Source organism: Helianthus annuus, chromosome 8 (assembly GCF_002127325.2).
Source record: "Helianthus annuus cultivar XRQ/B chromosome 8, HanXRQr2.0-SUNRISE, whole genome shotgun sequence".
NCBI lineage: Eukaryota > Viridiplantae > Streptophyta > Magnoliopsida > Asterales > Asteraceae > Helianthus > Helianthus annuus.
This window is the reverse complement of record NC_035440.2, coordinates 66,663,912-66,682,163: the sequence shown is the minus strand read 5'-3', so window position 1 is coordinate 66,682,163 and position 18,252 is coordinate 66,663,912. Positions and strand designations below refer to the sequence as shown.

Sequence of the window (18,252 nt, the reverse complement as noted above, 5' to 3'; positions counted from 1 at the left end):
CCAGGGACGCTGCCCCCGGACCCCCGCCAAGGGGGCGTTGCCCCCTTAGGACCCTCGTAGAACGCAATGACTCAATTCAAAAACCCAGATCGTAAAAATTTAATTCAAGAATTTCTTACATGGATCAATACGTGTTTCTTCAACGATTAACGAAATTTGAATGATAGAAACACTTATCAGCGATCGAATCGAATGGATCAAGTGATTCGCTTCAAAATCACGGGAAAAATGAGATATTGTATGAAGTTAAACTGGGTTTCTTCAAAAAAGTTGAAGAACACGTTGATTGGGTGTTTGAATCATTGATCGGTGACGAAAATCGCACTATAATGTAGTGATTATTGAGATAGAAAGTGAAGAAAATGTTGAAGATGGTGGGTTTTGAAAATGAGAGAGAAGAAGGAAGAAGATTGGATAAAATTGACTAAAATACCCTCCATCTCTATTTTAAATTTTATCACATGTCATAATACTATTGCTTTATATCATTCTTAGCCAAAATAAACTTTTTATTTGATCCTCTCCCTCAAAGATGAATAGTAAAATTATTAATTTGTAGCGTTCATCAAGGATAAATTATTATTATTATTATTTATGTGGGCTAATACGAAAATCATATAAAAATATATAAAGTTTATGTGATATCTAAATGTAGTAAATTTTTATGTGATATCGATGAGCACTCACATTTCATCCACTAAATATCTTTAAAATATAAAAAATTAACAAAAACATCACTCAGAGCAGAACCAGTGTTAAGTTAGCAGCCGTAGCCTGTTTTTTTTTTTCGATTTTATACAAAGGGTACCCCTAACCAATCCAAACTTATAAAATAAGGGAGCCCAATTGAAACACTAGCCCAATTGATTAGATTGGCCCCCAAAAAAACACAAGTACGTATGGCCGCCACCTGGAAGAAACAAACGTCGCTTTGGCCTATCCTTCCTAGCCATTTTGTACTTCACGGCTACATGGTGAACTCGGTAACCCGGGCAATCAAATGGCTGCCTATGGTCAACTCGGTAACCCGGGCGATTAACAAGAACCTTTCCTCAAAGTCCTACCAAGTTTTTTCAAACTTTGCTAAATCCCTTGGTGTAACCATATTAACTTGTACATCATGTTTTAAATGTGGTGTATTTATTTGAATGACAAATCTTTTGTTTTTTGTAAGTTTAATTATTTTAGAAATATTCCAATACGGTAATCTACCTTATGGGTATAGCAGATAGTAAGTGTTGCGGGTAAGTTTGTGATATGTTCACGCCCTCGTACTATCGACTCCGCCGCAATGCACGGTCTCCCAGTAGTATTATATAGTATAAATTTTAGAGTTAATCTTTTACCACTTCAACATAAATTGTTGTGGATACGTTAGTTTAGTTAAGAAGATTTAAGCACAAATTTCTCATTTGTTATTAATGTTTTACACCTAAGCCACAAATCATAATTCTTTCCAATCTTGTCATTGTGAAAGAAACCATCAAACAAACCTAATTCAAGACTTGGAGAATCAACATTGCAACAAAAAGAACTCAGAGCAAGCCACAACTGTCACCACCAACTTTGATGAACAAACCAAGCATACACAACTTGTAAATATGTACCGTACATAAACACATTAACAAGGGTAAAATCTTGAAAAAAAAAAACATTTTTCAGACTAAAACACATAGGAGCCTGTAATTCAACCTCAAAATCCCTTAATCAAAGTTTAAAAACCTTAATTTGGTTTTCAAGATAATCCTTAATTAAGATTTAACTGTACACAACACAGCCATACCTAACTACCTACAAGTTCTTCATATAGTTACTAGTACACCCCCTGCACCTAACTCCTAACACTATGATCATCTGATATCGTTTCTTCAGAAGATGCATCGCTGTTGATAACAATCACTTCATCTGCTTTACTAATTGGACGCGCTGCAACCGCTTGCACGAGAGGTTCGGCCCAATGGGTTGCACCAGATGTTGGCTGTAACACGGGTCCTCTTCTATCTATCATCCCCATGGCTCTATTGGGGCCACAAAAGGGTTGGTTAATCCACTGCATCAAGCCAGAATGACCCGTGTAGGAAACCGCAGGAGCCCCAGCCTGTTCAACGGGTCTTGAAGGAGGGAAGCTAACCGCTTCCCTAAGCCAATGGGGTAAGTTTAAGTTTAAGTTCCCCTTGGGACCATTGACCGGAAACGGGTCAACGGCTGACCTTCTTCTAAATCCAAGAGAGAGTTGGGGTTCATCAAGTATAGGATTGTGTTGCTTGGTGGGCTTAAGCGGTTTCATGTGAAAAGACGGTTTTGTCCTCAACAAATTTGACTGCTCTTCCTCCCACCGCTCGGCTAACTCACGTGGTGATCTCCATGATGAAAAGTGCAGCCGCGGATCCCTTAAAATGGCATCCCAATTGCCCATTCCGTGTCTTCTTACACCAATCCAAAGAAAGTCAAGTTCCTCCTCCGACCATACATTTGATTGGTCAAAACCGTCTGAAAAAATTCCCTGTTTAACACTCACAGCCCTTGCTTTACTTAAAATGTTGTCAAGCATCATCTTGTGTCTCATTAAGGATACCGAGTCAGACGGATATTGTACCCCACTCATGTCTTCAAAGTTGGCACTGTTTCTAGATTCAATTGGCAGAAAGGGTGTTGAGCTCCTGAAGTGTAGCGGTTTCCTGTTGGATGCCGAATGCATGACAGACGTTTCTTTTGATGGCAAAATACTGTCTTCTGGAAAAAGCTGCAAGAATTAATAGCGCCATATATCATGTACTTGCCCCAAATTTATACTACGAACCCTTTATTATTCTATCTTTTTTGCCCATTGGCAATCATTTCAAGAGTAGGAAAAAATTCACACGTTAAGCGTTCCAATAAAAAGACATTAGTGACACTGATTTTGGTAGACACTCTTTAAAAGCACTTATTAGGACAGTGAATAAGGGGAAGGTTCATTGGGGAACACTAAAAAAGTGGGGAACAGCGGGGAACCGACTCAAACGAACTCTGATTGGACTCATTCCAGCGGCGTTGGAACCGGCTCGTCGAACCCTAACTAAGATCTCTTAACCCTAAACCCTAAATCCTAACTCCTAAACTCTAAACCCTAAAGCTAAAAAATAAGGCTAAAACCTATGCTAAACCGTAAAATCTAAACTATAAACCCTAAAAGCTAAACCCTAAAGGCTAAACCTAAAGCTAAACCCTAAACCCTAAAGCTAAACCCTAAAGCTAAACTCTAAAACCCAAACCCAAATATATTTAGGGTTTAGGGGTTATGATTTAGGGTTTAGGGTTAAGAGATCCTAGTTAGGGTTCGACGAGCCGGTTCCAACGCCGCTGGAATGAGTCCAATCGGAGTTCGTTTGAGGCGGTTCCCCACTGTTCCCCACTTTTTTAGTGTTCCCCAATGAACCTCACACCAGTGAATAATAACACTATAATAGTGATAGTAATGATAACCTGATGAATCAAGTGGCCATATTCAAAATCTACATACCTGAAGAAAGTTCTTTTTTGATGGTTGACTTTGACCAATGTCGGCCGATGAGAGGTCTGGGCCCAACATGTGGCTGCTACTAGAGAGTCTTGGAGGAGCACGAGATAATGAAGGCTCCCCAATTCTGTCATCAAGCAACTCCAGTACCCTGCTTCTAGAAGGGAACTCATGCAAAACCACGGAATGACTTCTGCTAGTAGAATCCGTTGATTCTCGATGATTTTCTGATACATTATTGTGAAGTTGTACGTTAGAGCTAGACTCCAGTGTTAAGTTGCAGTCCACCAAACCACTTGATTCTGACAAATTATAACTATAAAGAGTGAGAAATAATGCCTGCTTCTATAGTAAGCAAAAATAAACCACCACCTCAGATTATTTCAAAAAGTCTCAACTACATGTGACAATTACGAATGGGTCAATTCAGGTCATGTTTCTACCTTTAATGAGATTTAAAATAAGGATAGGCATAAAGGAAACAGTCAAAGTTGTATTTTAAACATGGTTTTAGAAGGCCTAAGGCGCCCGATCGCATCGCTTTGCACCATTTTAAGCATTTTCCCTGTCACCTCCCTCCATGCTTTTTTAAAACCAAGATTCTAAATGCATAGGACCCCCTAATTTGTTTTATTTAAAAGATTTAGGTTATCGATGAGATACTATAAATTGTGTAACCGGAAGGGGTATGGTCCTAAATCTTGCGCTGACCATACGAGTCAACCTCAGGTCGCGCGCGAGACCATACCCAAATTAAACTAAATTGCTAAATTCCCCGACCTCACGCCGGCTAAACAGATGTGTTCCAAGTCGCGCGCAAGGTCAAGACCAAGAAGAGATCAGTTTTGACACTTAGCTCCTATGGCAAAGGACCTGGCTTCCTTCACCTTGCGCCGACTGCTCAGATTATGCCTGGAGTCGCGCAGAGGTAAGAAGTGCACGTAAACATCGGACAAGTACAAAAGGTACAAATGATAGAGCAGTGGGCCAATAAACGTCTAACAGACTGTACCTGATCGTGCTGCACGATGGGCAATCGTACAGGTGACGAAAAAGGTACACAAGGACGCATACGTGGCACCAATCAGCGTGCGCCGACCACTGCTCCACGATCTCCACTGAGTTGTTGATGACAGTCCAGACAACAAGGACAGTCGTCAGGACACATGGATCCATTCAGCGTGCACCAGCTACCCCCTCGCCAAGAATCACTAACGGTCGTGACTGAGGGGACAGAATGGATACTCCTTGTTGTCGTCTACAGACCCAAGGCCCATCAGCCCATCTCCTTCACAAACCACCTCGGCTACAAATAGTAGACTTCACCTCCAGGTTTAAGGATCGTTGTCTTGCTCTCTCACTTTATACACACTATTATCCTCAAAACAGATACTTGTTCTCACGCCGGAGGATGGTTACAAGGAGAACCCCCCTATTCTCCTCCTTGTAACGAGCTTACGGTGTGTTGATTGTTTTGCAGGACCTTCACAGCTATTTGGACGAGACGAAAGAAGATTAACCTTTATTTGTCGAGGCACAAACAACAAATTAATCACTTAGATTAGTTTGGTGTTTCTTCATAACCATATTCCACAACACCAAACTTTTTATCACCAAAATAACATATTAGGAACTCTTGGACAAGAAATGAGCAATTTTACACCTATACTTGCACTTGCAAGGATTTAAACCCACGCCACTTTTGTGAGGGGTAAACATCATACCATACCACTAGACCACTAGGTCGGTCATGTGGTAAAAGTCAATCCACGTATCAATTCAGATCTGATTAGAATCAATTCCACAGAGAGATTTCAATGCTGCCTCTTCTTTAGTTCTCTTTGGAATGAAATAAGATACGCTTTAACATTAAAATTAAACCAATTACACTTTGTCTTTACCATAAAATCTAACATGATCATCTAAATTTTTGCAATTGGGAAGAATTATTGGGATTGTAAAGCTTGGTGGTTCAGTCTTTTTGACATCGAAGTAGGCATTCATGGTCCAGTTCGAACGGTTTGATGAAAATTCTGGCATGAATCACTAAGTACGGCTTCATATCAAACTGGTCAGGTCGGTTGGGTCAGCGGGCCCAGACAAAACAGTTCAGTTTGGCGGTTTGAACTGATTTTTTTTATAATTTGAAAATCATTAGTTTGCATAAAAATTTTATAATTTTTATACATACGCATCATTTCATATTCCAAAAATGAGAAAAAGTAATAATAATTAATGAAGGTAAACAGTCGGTCCTAAGTTCCAAACCGTGAATCGAACCATTAAACCCGGTTTCTCAAACTGTTAACCGAACTGTAAAGAAATCTAAAATCAGTTGAACTGGACGTTTTGCTTCAGTTTGGGCTTTCAGTAGGTTTCAACAGTTTATGAACACCCCTACCTCAAAGTTTCAATTCTTACCACTTCTTTTTTGCAATAAAAAACGTTCTTCGCATTGTACAATGTTTTTCAATATGGCAACACAAACATGTCGGGCAGGAGGGTATAAAGTCAAAAGGAGTAACTTTTAAGTGCAAATCGAATCATGTTGGGCCTATTAGAATATGGGCCCAATGGCTCAGTTAGGTTTCTAGGGTTACTCGTAATCCCTATATATTGTAACCTACTCATTCAATAATGATCATTCAGTCTTTCATAATCTTACAGGGCCAACCCGCAAACACAATTGTTGTCCTTTTCTTTGAATTTTATTGATAAATTAGCTAGCTATGATATGCAAGGACCATACCATATTAGATGTAACCTTTTTAAAAAAAAAAGAATTGAAGAGGCTTCTATACATTTAAATACACTTTGGACGACTTATTTACTCTTTCAACCCATTTGACACATTTCCTATTTAGTTACCTCATTTATAAGTATTGCATCCATGTCTTTGTTTATAATTTAAGCAAAAACACTAACCAGGTGGAGGCTTTGACAAATCAAAAGAAGCTAGTGAGACTTCCTCTTGTTTTTTGTGAACGGTAACTTTAGCACTTTCTGCATCATCACTTAATAAGATCCGTGGTGCGTCTGCTGCAAAAACAAATTGACCCGTTTATAATGATGCAGTATCTTTAAATATAACAGTTTAACATGTAGATATTTGAATACATGTTTAATCCATTTTGACCTGCTATCACTCAAATACATCAGGAAATGACCCGTTTCCATATGAGCGGGTCGAAATTGTGAATTCTTACCTGATGATTCAGCTATTAGTGGGATGTCCTTTAAAATGCAGCTTCCAGTGGTCAACTCTCCATTGGTTGACTTCTCACTGCTAAAGTCAGCTAAAACGAAAATGAGAACATGGTGTGACAAAGGTAAGGTACAACAAGAATGTACATTCAAGTTAACGAATACACACATTTCAATTTTAGGTGCAGAAAGTGAATCAACATCACAGATTTCAACATCTTCAATGGTCTTCTGGCATGAAAAAGTGTACACAACAATTAGTTATCCTTCTCTTAAAACAGGTTTATAAAAAAAATTTAAAAAAAAAAATAAAACATAGTGGATTACAAGTTTAGGTGAAATGGGTGCATACCTTTTCTTGACTAGCAGTGCAATATCTAGGATTGGAATCGTTTCCTGTTAAATCTGTCGAAATATCTACAAGACAACCATTATCCATCGTAGAATTACTTGTTTTAGCCGCCACTAAATCATATTTCTCCACAGCAGTTGACTTTCCTTGCACAGTTTTTTTCTGTCTTGTTCTGCGACTGAATGTTATCAACGGGAAACCTGGTTTTTTAACTTCCATTGTGTCGTCACATGAATTTCCGACTTTTTCTAAAGTCGATAATCTGTCTTTAACATCATAAGAACAATCACAAACTTCACACTTTTGTAATGCATTGCTGTCACCATTATGTAGAGCACCTAGATTCAGTGTCTGCACAGCAATCAGTTAGGAAAGAACCGAGTAAAAAGAATATGGTCAGAAGGAATACATAGTTAACTTGATTATACAAGTACCACTAACATAATTAAATCACTTATATATAATACATATATATATACATGTATTGTGTGTGTATTCATAAATATTTAAACGGTATTCTTACCACAAGAATCAAAACTCTTAATATACTAAACCAGAAAGTCTTCATCTTTTTTTATGGCTGGAGTGAGTATTAATATATATTAGTTGTATGAAATCAAGACATTTATGATTATTTTGTTTAGCCGATAGAGCTTAACCGCTAACTGAACCACAGATTAACTGCAAACCAACGTTAGCTGCTGAAATGAGGTTCGTTTAAGCTCCGGATTTCTTATCAAACCGTATATGGGGTCAGGTTTGAGATTTGTTGAAGATTAAGCAATTAGGTCTCGTTCTTTTCTTTGTTATTTAACTCTTTTTGTTTCATTGTAGTTGAATGGATTAAACTGGAAGGATTCAACAAAGGTGTGTGTCCCAGCAAGAATAGAAGATATTATATATGAACACACTCTTTGTTATGTTGTCTATGGGTAACAAAATATACCATTTGTCGATTATCCATGTGACTACACGATTTTAGTCTCATTCACTGGTACTAGGAAAGCCATTAATCCTAGAGAAGTACTAAGACCATACGCTATATCATCTTTGTAACCGCAATAACAATTAGGCACATAATTTATTTCGCAAGCTGGTCCTCATCAGGCAATAATCAGGAATTCGATACGGCTTGACTATATAATCAATATGTTGACTTTGAAACAACAATTACCTCAGGATCTTTTCGCTCAGATTGATGTGTTGAAACTTCTTCTTTATTAACTGGTGCTTTCAGGACCTCTAAAGTTTGACATCCATGATTTTGATCAGGGAACTCATTTTCAAACCCTAAACCGGGTCTTGAAGAGAGCCTCTTCCTCTTGTATGTTAACACAACTTTACTACCAATCATTGACGCTTTCAGGAGTTGATATTTTAGAAGGCTATCAAGACGATTAATATGCTAAATATATTAAATTCATGAGGCGTATATCTCATGAAAGCTTCAGGCCAACATCACTGCAAGAAATGTGTACCTAAAACAATAGAAGGAGATGAGTAAACCGATACGATGGAAGTGCAGTACATGTCAATTTCTTGTACGTTAACTTAGCATAAATATATGAAAACACTAGATCAGCTGTTTCTAACCAAACGAGAAGCCGAACATAACATTTAGTCATGGCTACGAGTTACAAATTTATCTGATTAAATTCATTCAAATCCTACTTCAGCCGCATATTAGCTAATGAAACTCATAATTACCTCCAATACCACTAATTCGAGCCGAGACCCAACCAATAGGTGGGATTTTACTGGGTGCGTTTGTTTGTTCGTTGTCCAAACCTAACTACACCATTTCTAAGTTGAGAGTTACCGGTCATAAGGAACGGTGATGGTAATCAACGCCTCCGGTTGGTCTTATATAAAAAAATGAAGTATCACTTATTTTGGGCAATGAATCATTTTTCACCAATTTGGGAAAAATGAAAAAGTTTACCCTAAATACTTTCACCCACCCTTTTTCAACCTTTATCTTATGCATGATTTGTAGCTATCAAACATGCTACAAAACCTATTCCTCTTCTCAAACTTACCATGAACCAGTCACCCCCATGTTTTACAAACCATTTCCTCACTTACCCACTACAGAAAAAACCAACTTTTCACACTATCCTTGAACACAACTACACAACCATTGATAATAAACAAGTAAATCATTTCTTTTACAACAAAAAACACATATTTAACCCCTAAAAAGCAAATTATATTAGCAAACAAGTCAAGAAAGGGGGGTAACCAAAAGCACAAGAAACTTGAGCAAAAACCCTTATTTCTCCCAATCCAAAATTACATACATGAAATATATTTTTTTGCACTCAACATCAAAAATCATTCTATTTAAAAAATAAAAACACATGAATTCTTTCATAAAACACTTTAAAAATCTATATCAAACTGATAGCAAACTAACAAAAACAGAGTTAGCTCTAATTCTCACCCTCCTCACCATACAAATTCAAAACAATAATGCTAACAAAATTCACAAAAACTACAAACAAACAGCATCTCATATGCATTTAGAAAGCATAACAAAAAGTACATAACAATTAAACAAACAAAAAAGTCAAAACTGACCATTATTTATCCAAGTTGAGCATGAAAGTAACGTACGGAAACAAATTGAAGATAAACACATTAAAACTTGAATGTTTTCAAACTGTGTGTGTTTTCTTTTGGTGCGAGTGTGTGTGTGTGTGTTTTTTCTCTCACACCACAACTTTTTTTTTTGTGTGTGGGGATGGGAAGGAAGGGGCCCACTGACGAATTGAATTCCAATGTATTTTTTCTGTTCGTGGTGGTGGCACGTGACAGTGTACGCGTGTAAAAGTGGCGCGTGTAGGGTACGTAGAAGGAGAACGCGTGGGGTGTGGATAATGACTGTGGAAGAAGCAGAGTATTGTCATTTATGGTCAAAAGCAATCGGTAACAGCTATTCGCATTTATTTAACTTTTGTTGGATTTCCTGAATCTAATTGTTTTTAACATTCTTTTTTATTTTGGATAATATTTTTATAAAGAGTTAATTACTGTTTTCGTCTTTATTTTTTTATCAAAAATCACTATTTTAGTCCATTAATTTAAAATTTGCGATTTCAGTCCCTGTGGTTTCACTTTCGTAACCATTTCAGTCCACCTCCGTTAACCACATCCATTTATTCTGTTAAGTACACGTGAATTGACCATAATGCCATTATTAATAAAAAACAGAAAGATATCTAAATGAGTTAATTACTGTTTTCGTCTATGTGGTTTGTCAAAAATCACTATTTCAGTCCATTAGTTTAAAAATTACGATTTCAGTCCCTGTGGTCTCACTTTCGTAACCATTTCGGTTCAGTCTCCTAACACTGTCTATTTTACCGTTAAGTTTTTAAAGAAATATCTAAATTACCCTTGTGTTAATTAAATATGGACTTATATGATTTTATTATTGGATTTATATGATTTTATTGTTATATGACATATTGACTTAAATTGGATTGTAGGGTTCGACCCACCATGGCTTCAGTAGAAGTAGAAGTAAAAGTCTGACACTATTTTTACATATATGGTTCCAAAATTTTAATTTTGGATTTTAGAATGAGAAAATATCCAGGTAAGCATTATTTTTCAAAGTTATTATGTTAATTGATGTTGCTAGGAAGATATTAATTGGGGTGAGGTTATGGGTCGCCGGACATTAAGAGGGTGGGGTTATGCTGCCGGAGAAGATGACCGGAAACTTTTGCCGGTAATGAGAGCAGGGATGGAGTGGGGTGGGATAGCGTGGGGTTGTGTTTTAATAAGTGGGTCCTAGAATACAATTTTTTAAATTTTCATGGTTTTTTATTTAATTAACACAAGGGTAATTTAGGTTTTTCTTTAAAAACTTAACGGTTTTAGAAGACTGGACTGAAATGGTTACGAAAGTGAAACCACAGGGACTGAAATCGCAATTTTTAAACTAATGGACTGAAATAGTGATTTTTGACAAACCATAGGGATGAAAACAGTAATTAACTCAGATTTTAAAAAAGGAAAAGGAAATTAAAAAATCGAAAAAAGAACCATAAACTTGTGATTTACAAATGCTTTTATATGATAAAAAAATAAAAATAAATAAGGGAAAAAAGTCAAAAAATTAAAAAAAAAAAATGAAATATATGTTTTAATATCACTAAACTATAATATATAATTACATAGTAGTAGCAAGACCCGTGTGCAAACACAGGTGGTTTTTAGAAAACTATGCATACCATATTTTATTAGTCAATGAATGATTATACAGTTTTTAAGATTGAATATATTCACTGACAGTAGACACAAAATGAGATGTACAAAAACTTGTTATCTATAATAGAAAACTATATACTTAGATTAACGTATTATATAAAAACTTAATAAATAAATAATTAAGTTTGTTTTACACTTTATTTGATAATATTCACAAAATCCCAAAATTAGGAATTATTGACCAATCAAAGTTAATTACTGTTCACCCAAAGTTGCTAATTGTGTTATATAGATAATATAAAAAACAATAGTCATGCAAATCTAAAAACATTTAAAGAACGTTATCCACGAGCCGAGCTCAAGCTCAAAACTTACATATAGAGCTCGAAATAATTTAAACTTGAACCCGAACTCTATCTATAGAGAAAACCCTACATGCACAAGAAAATTTTCACTTGTATATTAATAGTTACAACAACTATCATAAACCTATATAGAAAAAGTGTGATAAAGAGAAAAATATTTAAAGCAATATAAAAGGTAAGTAAATTAATATGAAAGCACAAAATAGTAATCATGTTATCTAAGTAATACAAGTATACAACTGGAACAAATAATATATACATAAAACTTAAAATATCATCTCAGAGGGCATCTAGTCAAATGGGTCGAAACACAATCAGTTAACAAAAATAAACCATCTCATACACTATTTTATTCATCATCATCATACTCGGTAAATCCCACCAATAGTAAACTTGAGGAGGGTAAGATGTAGACAACCTTACCTCTACCCCATAGGAATAGAGAGGCTGCTTTCAGTGACCCCTGGCTCGATAGTAGTTTTGCATCAAGCCTTGGACATAAGGCACATAACACTCAAGCAATAGGGACAAAAGCCGATTTAGTGCATGTACCTCCTTGTCTTTCGGCTATCAACGTCACCACATGATGCATGATTAACCGTCCCTCGCTTATTAACGTTATTTTCACGAAATCAGTAAAATAACGTTAAAATTAGTGCACTTTCACTTGCCAACACATATATACATTATATGCGCACACCTCAACCAGGGCGTTCATACACTGTTTTATTAAAAGTGTTAAAATTATCATTGTAGTTATATTCTGTTTTAAACCATAACTAATAAATAATAACTAATGATAAACAATCCATATAAAATTTAGAAAAACATAAAAAGGACTCTGCAGATCAATCAAACTTGACCCAACCCATTCAACCTTTACCAAAAATGGTAGTGTCAATCTGAACCCGTTTTGGGCCATCATTCAACCTGCACATCTTGACACAACCCATTCAACCTATACTAAAAATGATAATTTTTACTCGAACTCCACTTTAACCTTATTAGACTAAAGGGTATAGAGAGGATGGGCTTGGAGGGGATGAGCCGCCACGTAGGTGCCACGTAGGAGTGGCTTGGAGGGGATGGACCTAGGGGGGTGGGGGATGAACCCCTTTATGTATATATATGTATGTATGTATAGGTATATGTGAGAGGCAAGAGGAGAAAGGAGGTCCGGCTACCCCGGCTGTGGGTGGCCGGTTGTGCCGAGCCGAGCCCCAGGGGGGCGGTGTGGGGGACCGGCGCCGGTCCTAGCCGGGCCTCAGCCGGCCCCCATACCTTCTAGTCTTATCCAACCTACCAATCTTGACCCAATTCATTCAGCCTATATTACAAAGAATAGTTTTAACATGAACCGTTTTGGCCCGTTATCCATCTTGACCACCACATTCAACCTATATCATTTTAACCCGAACCCGTTTTGACCCATTACCCAATATGTTGACTTTCCACCTCGAACAAAAGCAGCATCAAAAGGAGACCTGGATCCAACCGGCTAAACTTCAGGTGGTGTTGAGGGTGACTGAACTATGCCCAATTGTCTTCACAACCCTATTACTGGACATTGCAATCCTTAAACTTTCAGCCTTTTCCCATCTTTCAGAAGCAGCATATATATTTGACATAAGCACATAACAAGAACTATCACAAGAATCTTGCAATTTAATTCTTTCAAGCACGCGGTTAGCCATGATCAAGTCAGAGTGAACTCTGCATGCTCCAAGGAGAGCCCCCCATATCGTGTCATTTGGTCTCATCGGCATCTTTGTTACTATTCGATACGCTTCTACTAATCTCCCTGCCCTTCCTAAAAGGTCAATTAAACAACCGTAATGCTTGACATTAGCCGATAAACCATATTTCGCTAGCTTTTTAAAAGTTGTTAATCCATCTTCAACAAACCCTGCATGTGCACAAGCAGATAAAACCGAGAGAAAAGTGATTTCATTCGGATTCACACTAGACTTCTCCATTTTATTAAAAAACTCCAAAGCTTCCCGACAATAGCCATGGATGGAAAAGCCTGAGATCATAGCATTCCAACATGAATCATTCCTTTCGATTTCTGACCCATTGTCGAATATTAATCGTGCACTGGTCAAATCGCCACATTTTGCATACATGTCAACTAAACCATTCAGAATGAACTGATTAACCTTGATTCTTTTCTGAATAATCATGCTATGAAGTACTTTACCTGTTTCTAACAAACCCAATTGAGCACAAGCAGATAAAGCACTCGCAAACGAGACCTCATCCGGTTCAAACCCATCTGATTGCATTTTCGCAAATGCATCTAGAGCTTCCTTACAAAGACCATTTTGACAATAACCCGAAATCAAAGAGTTCCAATGCACCAAATTCCGAACCTTAATCCTATCAAAAATGGCTTTGCCTTCTTCCACATCCCCTTTCTTAAAATACCCCGAAACCATCGATGACCAAACATAAAAGCTCCGCCCGGGCATAACCTCAAACATATCCTTCGCAGCCTTCATCTGCCCGTTACTCGCGTACCCGTCAACCATAACACTCCAAGTAACCACATTTTTCAAAGACAAAGGAACCTGGTCAAAAAGACACCTAGCCATCTCAGTATCCAGTACTTTAGCATACCCTGCAATCATTTCAATCCACGAAACCGCTGTCCGATCAGACATCTTTTCAAACAAGCATAACGCGGTCTCTGTCGCTCCGTCCCTCATATACGAACTTATAACCGCATTCCACGTGACAACATTCTTCACAGGCATTTCATCGAACATCTTGCGGGCATTAATCACATCACAGCATTTACCATACATGCTCACTGTTGATGTTCCCACCACTACATCAGAAGCTACCCCAGCTTTGATTGATTCACAATGCACAGCCTTTCCGTAATGAATCATTGAAAGAGAAGCACAGGCTTTAAGGATCAATGGGGCAATGGTGAGCATGCATAGCGGGTTACGGCGAATTTGGGTGTAAAGTAGAAGTGCTTCTTTGGGTGTGCCATTAGAGATGTGATATCGAATAGCAGCAGAATACGAGTTTGATGAGGGGATTGGTTGATTGATCATAGATGGTTTTGGGAGTGATTGTTTGAAGGTTGATTTTCAGCCGTTAATTTTCAAAATCATATTTTGTCAAATGATGATGCTTACCGTAGTCGTTAACCCTATAGTTTGGATAACTGAAGAAAACAGTGGAACATGAGTAATCGGTGGTTCCAGAAACAGGCGCGATGGGAGGATAAGAAGGATACACAATAAAGTTCACAAACCTTTTTTTTTTTAAACGAACAAAAAATTCTTCAAATGGATTACTATGAAATTAAGCACAGTGGGATACACTTGCCTCTGGATTGGGGAAAACCCTCACCTAGGGCCGAAGCTCGTGAACACTCGCCCGAAGGCATGACAGTGCGGTGAGGTAAAACCCGCTCGGTTCAAGGATCGAACTAACGATCTCCACCTATTCACCTAGTCTCTCATCGTCACCACTGGTGAGCAAGTTTAGGTCCGGACCGAAAATAACCGAGAACCGAACCGAAAATATACCCAACCCGACCCGAACCCAAGTACCTAGGTATTTATATTGGTTCCAATTTTTCATATAAAATAGGGTCGGGTCGGGTCGGTTCTCGGTTCTTTTCATGGTGAAACCCGACTTGGACCTATGGACCGGAACCGACCCTATATTTATGGTAGTGAATCGGTTCTGTATTTTATGTTTGATCGGTTCTCGGGTCGGGTCGGGTAATGGTCGGGTCAGGTTTTTCCTTTTGCTCACCCCTACCAGGTGCTGCATAAAATTACGGGGAGGGCAGGAATCGAACTTGGTATTTTTATGGTTTTTCAGTTTTTATACCTCTAGTTTTACGTTTAAACATTTGAATTCATTTTGCAACTTTCCGTAACCGACTCAATGGTAACTATGCTTGTTGGTTACCGCGAGTGGGTTGAGATCCTGTACAAACAGTGCTAATTATAAAAACCGTAAGAACAGATCTGAACCATTGATAATTTAAATCAAGGGTTGATATTGATTATAAATAAAACCCTTATAATTAAAAATTACTACTAACAAATTAGGGGTAATTTTGTAAAATTGCTAGTCATTTGACTATTTTCCATTAAATACAAATTCCACCAAGGTTTTTTAAACTAAAATAACTTTTATATATTTCATTATTTTTTTTAAAAAAATATACCATAAAATCAAGTATTTTTTTATCTTTAATATGAGTACCATATTGCTATACCTTTTTTGTATTTATAAAAGTGATTTTTAAAAAAGTTAACAAAAGATGTTTTATAATTGTGCTGATAACGTGCTGATTATGTGTTAATTACAAAATAATACAAACAAACATCAAAAGTAGATATAATCAGCACATCTGGTGTGCTAATAATGGAGAACAATTGAGGATGTTGTGCTAATGTCGTTTATGTTGAAAATGGAGAACGATTGAGGACGATGTGCTAATAATGAAGAACGATTAAGGATGTTATGCTAATTATATAGTGTTGTGCTGATTATATTTTTTGTAATTATTTTTAATTAGCTATTATTAAATATGGTCAAAAGGTCTAAATTACCCCTAAACTAATTTTTTATTGATGGACACTTGTCAATTATGTGTTGGTTCTTACGGTTCTTACAAACTTAAGTGTTTGTATTTGATCCCATTCCTACCGCGAGTAGTGGTAACTAAACACTATTGTTGTAGCACCAGCATGTTTTTATTCATACCTTCCACTCATGCAACTAATAACCTCAAGCATCTATAACCGATGTCTTTTGTACTATTACGAAGAGTTGTAATGTTTTGGGTTGAGTATAGAGGTGTACAAAAAAATCGGTTTTAGAACCGTAACCGGAAAAAAAAAATCGAAACCGGTTTTTTTTAACTGGTTTTTTTAAAACCGGTTATAGAACCGAACCGAACCGGCGGTTGGTGACCGGTTACTATTATTGATCTGAAAAACCGGTTTCAAGAAACTGGTTTTTGGAAAAAAACCGGTTAAAAACCTATCCCAACCGGTTACTGTTTTGGACTTGAAAAACCGGTTAGTAACCGAAACCGGTTATTAAAAAAAAACCGTTTTTGTTTTGGATGAAAAAACCGGTCCAGTTAATAACCGTAACCGTTTAAAAAAAAAAACGATTTGTAAACCTCTAGTTGAGTATAATACAAAGGGTTTTAAAAATAAAAAAAGTAAGAAGCCACGATAGAGAGTAACAAGTGTCCAAAAAAGAATGAAGTGAAAAGGACAATTTTGTCCAAGAGAATAAAAATAATAAGCACATGCAAGTCAAATGCCATTTCCCCCTCATTTTCAAACGTCCGTAACTTTTTATACGTCATTTGTTTTAAAAAAAAATTATACCATAAAATCGAGCGTCATTTTATCTTTAATATGAATACCATATTGTTATAATTTTCAAAAAAATAAAAAAATCGAAAACTCAGTTGCGTATTACACAATGGACACGTAAAACACGATGAGTATTAAACTAAAAACACAATGGAAACTAAATAAAAAACACAATCTATGACAAAAGATAAAAGACATAATGGACAATAGACTAAAACACAATGGACAACAGACCAAAAACACAAAGAACAACATCATAAAACACAATGAACATATTAAAATACAATGGACAACATATTAAAACACAATAGACAACAAAATAAAAACACAATGGACAACATATTAACACACAATGGATAGCAGACTAAACACAATGACCTGAACCTATAACAATATGTATAAAAAACTCACCCAATTGAAAAACACAATAATCAAAAGTAATAACACAATGTATATAAAACCCAAATATAACACCATCTTCATTGTGTCATTAATTGTGTTATAGGTTCTAATAAAAACGCAGTGGCCAGAACCCAAATTAACATTGCGTTATAAGTTTTGATAATAACACAACGTATAGAAACCCTAGTAAAAACGTAATAACCAAAACCCAGTTAAAAGACACAATAACCTGAACCTTTAACACAATGCAAACAAAAACCCAATAAAAACGAATTATTTTATTTTATTTTTATATAGTAATATGATACTCATATTAAAGATAATAAAACCATTGTTATTATAGTGAATTTTTGTTTGAAAAAAATGTCGTATGAAAAAAGTTATGAACATTTTAAATTAATGGGAGAAATTGACACGTGTCTTGTACGTGAACAGAGAAAGTCAATAAATGTAGGATCCTTTTATATCGTTTTATTATTTTCTTTTCCACAAACCTAATCTCAATCCTTCAAATGGAAGATCAATAAACTAAAATCCTTTTTACCCTTCTTATTTATTTTTCCTTTGTATTTGATTCCTGTATGAAGGAAACAATATGGTTTATTTTAGACACGACTTAACTTCGGTTTCATAGAAAAAAAATCTTCGTTTTTCTGCAAAAAAAAGAAGAAAACTTTATTATCCGATACTAAAATTATTCACAATAAAATACCTTAAGCTGAAACTAAAATTATTCACAATTAAAAAAACTATATAGTAGTACTAATTTCTGATTAGAAATACAAAACCTACAAGGGTATGAATAGCATTTGGAATACACTAAGGCTACTCGTTGTGGTTTGGCTT

General features: G+C 36.4%; 2 protein-coding genes across 9 annotated transcripts; both read right to left on the bottom strand.

Moving 5' to 3' along the window:
* Positions 1–1,613: 1,613 nt before the first annotated feature.
* Positions 1,614–9,795, bottom strand: LOC110941874. Of its 8 annotated transcripts, none has more exons than XM_022183565.2 (8): positions 9,636–9,795; positions 8,230–8,533; positions 7,056–7,406; positions 6,873–6,931; positions 6,706–6,782; positions 6,425–6,538; positions 3,503–3,801; positions 1,614–2,743 (listed from the first exon to the last, which is right to left on the bottom strand). In XM_022183565.2, exons 2-8 carry the CDS (start codon positions 8,407–8,409, stop codon positions 1,832–1,834), a joined length of 1,992 nt encoding a protein of 663 aa, XP_022039257.1. In that variant the 5' UTR covers positions 8,410–8,533; positions 9,636–9,795; the 3' UTR covers positions 1,614–1,831. The 8 variants fall into 8 exon arrangements, with proteins under 8 accessions (XP_022039257.1, XP_022039254.1, XP_022039253.1 ...); XM_022183562.2 differs by having other exon boundaries at positions 6,873–6,934; positions 9,636–9,793; XM_022183561.2 differs by having other exon boundaries at positions 6,706–6,785; positions 6,873–6,934; positions 9,636–9,789.
* A 2,640-nt stretch (positions 9,796–12,435) lies between these two features.
* LOC110941873 (pentatricopeptide repeat-containing protein At3g21470) lies at positions 12,436–14,918 on the bottom strand. The gene has a single exon (XM_022183559.2). The coding sequence runs from the start codon at positions 14,701–14,703 to the stop codon at positions 13,144–13,146; it is 1,560 nt and encodes a 519-aa protein (XP_022039251.1). The 5' UTR covers positions 14,704–14,918; the 3' UTR covers positions 12,436–13,143.
* Positions 14,919–18,252: the final 3,334 nt, after the last annotated feature.

Excerpts from the sequence above, each read along its gene's own strand:
- LOC110941873 (XM_022183559.2), bottom strand. The coding sequence starts at position 14,703 with ATGATCAATCAACCAATCCCCTCATCAAACTCGTATTCTGCTGCTATT.
- LOC110941874 (XM_022183561.2), bottom strand. The coding sequence starts at position 8,409 with ATGATTGGTAGTAAAGTTGTGTTAACATACAAGAGGAAGAGGCTCTCT. Across the intron at positions 6,935-7,055 it reads GCACTGCTAGTCAAGAAAAG|AAGACCATTGAAGATGTTGA; the intron begins GTATGCACCCAT and ends TTTTCATGCCAG. Across the intron at positions 3,802-6,424 it reads TTTGTCAAAGCCTCCACCTG|AATCAAGTGGTTTGGTGGAC; the intron begins GTTAGTGTTTTT and ends ATAATTTGTCAG.